Genomic DNA, 5,399 nt, shown 5'->3' with positions numbered 1-5,399 from the left:
CTGGCCTCAAACTCAGAAATCCGCCTGCCTCTGCCTCCCAAGTGCTGGGATTAAAGGCATGCGCCACCGCTGCCGGCATATCACATTTTCTTCATCCATCTTCCGTTGAGGATCATCTAGGTTGTTTCCAGTTTCTGACTATTATGAATAAGGCTGCTATGAATATAGCTGACCAAGTGTCCTTGTGCTATGGTGGAGCATCCTTTGGGTATATGCCCAGGAGTGATATGGCTGGGTCTTGAGGTAGATCTATCCCAATTTTCTGAGAAACCACCAAATTGATTTCCAAAGTGGCTATACAAATTTGCACTCCCACCAGGAATGGAGGAGTGTTCCCCTTGTTTCACGTCCTTATCAGCATGAGCTGTCTCTTGAGTTTTTGATCTTAGCCATTCTAACTGGTGTAAGGTAGATTCTGAGTCATTTTGATTTGCGTTTTCCTGATGGCTGAGGATGTTGAACATTTCTTTAAGTGCTTCTTAGCCATTAAAGTTTCCTATGTAGAGAATGGAGAGTTTCCACTTTCTCTTCCTTTTTTTTTTTTTTTAAAGATTTATTTTTTATGTACAGTATTGTGTCTATGTGCCAGAAGAGGGCATCAGATCTCATTACAGATGGTTATGAACCACCATGTGGTTGCTGGGGTTTGAACTCAGGACCTCTGGAAGAGCAATCAGTGCTCTTAACTGCTGAGACATCTTTCCAGCTCCATTTTCTCAACTTTTAAGAGAAGATTTTATGGATTTAAAGAGAGACTAATACTGAGTATTGGTTATACTATGCATAGTAGCTTGGGAGTTACTTTGTGTTCCTACATAGCTGTTAGTTTGTTTGATTTGTGTGTAGGAGGGTACGGCTCATGCATGTGAGTGCGTGGGCGCCCACATCCGTGCATGTGGATATGGAGGCCAGAGAAATATGCCAGCTGGCTACCTATTACTCCTCTCCTTATTCCCTTGGGTCTTGCACTGAACCAGGAGCTTTCCATTTTAGCGAGGTTGGCCAGCCATCTCTTGGGAAACACATATCTCTGCATCCCAAATGCTGGGGTTTCAGGCATATGAAGCCATACCTGGTTTTTTACACAGGTGTTGAGGATTTGAATTCAGGTCTTCATGTTTATAATGCAAGCGCTCTTACCCCTGAGCTATCTCCATAGCCCACTACTTACTTACCTCTTTGCTTGCTTTGGCTGCTTCTGAGTATTAGCTCTCACTAATTCTGTTGGTTATTTGAAAATGAAGCTTTGGGCTCGTGAGACGATTCAGTGGCATAGGCGCCTGCTGCACTAGTGTGGTGACCTAAGTTTGGTTCTCAGAGGTCATAGTGGAGAGAACTAACTCCCAAAAATTATTTTCTGACCTTTACATGTATGCCTTAATATATGCATGTCTACATTCAGACACACATAATAATAAACATTTTAAACTCAGAACAACATACAACTTTGAGCCGGTTGTGGTAGTGCATTTGGTAGGCCCAAGTTGCAGTTAGGAGTTAAGGTACCTTCAGCTGCATGGTGAATTAGAGGTTAGCCTGAAATGCATGAGATCCTGTCGAAAGAAAAAAAGAAGGTTTTGCCAGGCAATGGTGGCATGTGCCTTTGATCCCGGCACGTAGGAGACAGAAGCAAGCAGAGCTCTGAGTTCAAGGCCAGCCTGGTCTACGGAACGAGTTCCTGGACAGCCAGAGCTACACAGGGAAAGCCTTTCTCAGGAAAACAAAGATTTTATTGCTCTCTGCTTCCCAACTGTGGACTCCATGGAACCTGCTCCCTCCTGCAGCTGCTGTCTGAGGCCATGATGGACTGCCCCTAGAACTGTAAGCCAAAAGAAGCCCGTCTCCCCTTAAAGCCAGCGAACATAAAACAGTGCATCTCAGCATATTTCCCATGTAGTTGGAAAAAGAATAACTAATTTCTATTCATACCTGACAAACCTTTTTCTCTTTTAAAAATGTTAGTTAGCATACAAAATAATGGGGTAACTTACAGCATTTTCAAACATATATATCATTGTACTTTGCTCATCTCGATCTCTCTCACACACACAGCTTTTACAGAGATGGAAGGTCAAAGATCAATCTTTTTAAAAAGATGAGCACTGGGACTAGAGAGATGGCTCAGCAGTTACAAGCACAGCTGCTCTTCCAAAGGACCTGGGTTCAATTCCCAGCACCCACACAGACAGGCCTGCAGGCAAAACACAAAGCACCAATATACATAAAATAAAAATTAAATTAAAAAGAGGGATGAATGCTTTGCTACACTTGAAGGCACACACCCGTGACTATAGCTCTAGGAAAGCTGAGATAGATACATTGTTGTGAGTTTGACTTCAGCCTGAGTTACACAGTGAGTTCTAGACTATAGCATGGAACATGGTCTCAAAAAAAAAAACCGGAGGGGGTGTGGAGATAAGGGCATGGGGAGAAAGGAACTGACTGACTTACTGAAGGTGACTTAACTGGTGACAGTCAGGATTTGAACCGGTCTGTGTGGCCTTCCTCATCACCTCAAGCTTGTGCTCCAGTCCTGACCAGCAAACACGTGGCTATTGGAGTTGACGTGAGCTTGGTGAAGCCTGGGTGTATTTAGATCTCCAGGGGCGTGTGAAAGGCTTATTGCAAAAATTTTAGGACAAAGAGTAAGAAATTTAGGGGTGAGAAAGTAAACCAGGAAAACCAGCTGTTCCTGCTTGTGCAGGAAGCACCTACTCCCCCAGCTTGCCTAGCCTCATGCCATTTGACCTCCTCAGAGGCCTCTTTATGGCTGCTAAGCTACCCTTGAGTCAGTGGAAGTAAAGCAGGTTATTAAAAAATCTAACCCATGTTGTTGTTTTACACTGCCGGTGCTTAATAATATATATCCTTGGGTAGTGGTGGCGCATGCCTTTTAACCCCAGCACTTGGGAGGCAGAGGCTGGTGGATTTCTGAGTTCAATGCCAGCCTGACCTTATAAATCAAGTTTCAGGACAGTCAGGGATACACAGAAAAATCCTGTTTTGGAAAAAAAAAAATTATGTGTATATATATGTGTGTGTGTGTGTGTGTGTGTGTGTGTGTGTGTGTGTACACAATAAGGTACACACAGAGACCAAAACAGGGCTGGGGATGTACTTTATTTGGTAGAAAGCTTTGTGAAGCCCTGGGTTCATTCCCTAGCACCTAAAACAAGGCGTGGTTTATAGGTTGGGGCCACACTAGGATACACAAGACCCTGTCTATGAATAAGTAAGTAAATAAATAAATATCCTAATGACCCATATAAAGAAACAAAACAGAAAATACCAAGGGATCTGGGATTGCCAGCTGCCTGTGCCTTGCTCACTTCAGTGGTTCACAAAGACGAAGCAGGTGTGCTGTCCAGGAGTCCAGGCTGCTGCTGGGCTGCCCTGAAACAGGAGTTCCCTCCTTTCCAGTGAGTGTGTGGTGAATATCTTTCAGGTAGGTGGTTGAGGTCTTTGAACCTCATGGTTTTAGTGGCTCCATGGTTATTTTTCTAATCCATCTCTCTTTTTTTTTTTTTTTTTTAAGAAGTCTCTACAGTATTCTGGGAGCATCCACTGAACCTCAGCTCTTTTATTTATTTGTTTGTTTGTTTGTTTGTTTGTTTATTTATTATGTTAGTACACTGTAGCTGTCTTCAGATGCACCAGAAGAGGGCGTCACATCTCATTATGGGTGGGTTGTGAGCCACCATGTGGTTGCTGGGATTTGAACTCATGACCTTCTGAAGAGCAGTCGGTGCTCTTCCCCGCTGAGCCATCTCACCAGCCATCTCTTTTGTTTTGTTTTGTTTTGTTTTGCTTTGTTTTGTTTTGTTTTGTTTGAGACAGTGTCTCTTCATAGCCCTGGCTATCCTGGAACGCAGTATGTATACCAGGCTGGACTTGAACTCACAGAGATCCACTTGTTTCTGCCTCCTGAGTGCTATCATAGCTGTGTGTCACCATGCTTGACTTCTTTTTCTTTTTCTTTTTTTCTTTCTTTCTTTCTTTCTTTTTTTTTTTTTTTTTTTTTTTTTTTTTTTTTTTTTTTTTTTTTTTTTTTTTTTTTGAGACAGGGTTTCTCTGTATAGCTATGGCTGTCCTGGAACTCACTCTGTAGACCAGGCTGGCCTTGAACTCAGAAATCTGCCTGCCTCTGCCTCCCAAGTGCTGGGATTAAAGGCGTGCGCCACCACCACCCGGCTTTTTAAAATATTTTTTCAGCCTTTTTTGAGGCAGACTCTTGTTCAAAGGCCAGCGTGGCCTTACGCATACAAAACTCCTTCCTTGAATGTCCAAGTGCTCCAGGGTGAATACCTGTTTGCAAAAAAGGAAAAGAAAACCACTTCTGTTCGTGTTTTTGGTTCGGTATCTCAAACCCTATATACTCAGGTACACACACACACACATATTAAGTGCATTGTAGAAGAAGAAAGTCTAAAGATCAGTCTTTATTTTGTGCTGGAAGCCTTGAAGGCTAAATTACTTGACCGGGGTTAGATAGAACAAGGATTTGACCCTACTTTCTCATCCGTACTTCTCATGCTTGTTTTCTCTGTGTCCAGTAGGTGACTGTGGTATCCAGGAACAAGATTCTTCAGCTTTTTGTTTTGGAAAAATACTTTATTTGTGCTTTGGGAACCAAGAACTTGTTGCTTCCAAATTGCCTTTGAATCTAGGCTCCTCTGAGTGTAATCTCTGCCACTAACAGGTTTGTTCCTGTTTTAGGAGACATGTTTGATCAGGACTACAGGAAGGTCAACTGCATCCTGGGGACCCTTGTAAGGACATGAGTGGTTGAGCAAGAGGCCAGGATGAAGTTGCTGCCAGGAGTGGGTGTGTTCGGGACTGGCAGCTCAGCCCGGGTTCTAGTCCCGCTGCTGAGGGCAGAGGGGTTCACCGTGGAGGCCCTGTGGGGAAAGACTGAGGAGGAGGCAAAACAGCTGGCGGAGGAGATGAACATCACCTTCTATACAAGCCGGACGGATGACGTTTTGCTGCATCAAGACGTAGACCTGGTTTGCATCAACATCCCTCCTCCACTCACCCGGCAGATATCTGTGAAGGCTCTAGGTATGCACCATCAGGCCACAGCAACAGGCTGTGCTTCCTCCTCTGGGTGGTCCTCCATAGCACACACCCTCTCCATGGCCTGGCCATTCCTTCTTTGTCTGCATCTGCGGGTAGTGATGCTCTGGGATATCAGTAGGGCAGAGGTGGCCACGAAGGACATGCTGGAGATTCTAAAAGCTCTAAAGAGGAGCAAAGGGCCGGGCAGTGGAGCCACATACCTTTAATCCCAGCACTTGGGAGGCAGAGGCAGGTGGGTTTCTGAGTTTGAGGCCAGACTGGTCTACAGAGTGAGTCCAGGACAATCAGGGGCTACACAGAGAAACCCTGTCTCCAAAAGC

The 5,399-nt window shown here is 44.4% G+C and overlaps 1 protein-coding gene across 2 annotated transcripts in view; it reads left to right on the top strand.

Moving 5' to 3' along the window:
- The window catches only part of Gfod2 (glucose-fructose oxidoreductase domain containing 2), a 41,129-nt gene that overhangs the window by 23,079 nt on the left and 12,651 nt on the right, over positions 1 to 5,399 (top strand). The window contains exon 2 of one of the 2 annotated variants that reach the window (XM_031341222.1): positions 4,717 to 5,061. The exons of the other annotated variant lie outside the window; for it this stretch is intronic. Within the exon in view, the coding sequence (XP_031197082.1) occupies positions 4,803 to 5,061 (259 nt within the window). The 5' untranslated portion in view covers positions 4,717 to 4,802. The remainder of the gene's footprint in view (positions 1 to 4,716; positions 5,062 to 5,399) is intronic. 2 annotated transcript variants of the gene reach the window in all.

The sequence above is a fragment of the Mastomys coucha genome, unplaced genomic scaffold (assembly GCF_008632895.1).
Source record: "Mastomys coucha isolate ucsf_1 unplaced genomic scaffold, UCSF_Mcou_1 pScaffold22, whole genome shotgun sequence".
Lineage (NCBI taxonomy): Eukaryota > Metazoa > Chordata > Mammalia > Rodentia > Muridae > Mastomys > Mastomys coucha.
The sequence above is the reverse complement of the archived record's forward strand: the minus strand, read 5'-3'. Positions and strand labels throughout refer to the sequence as shown.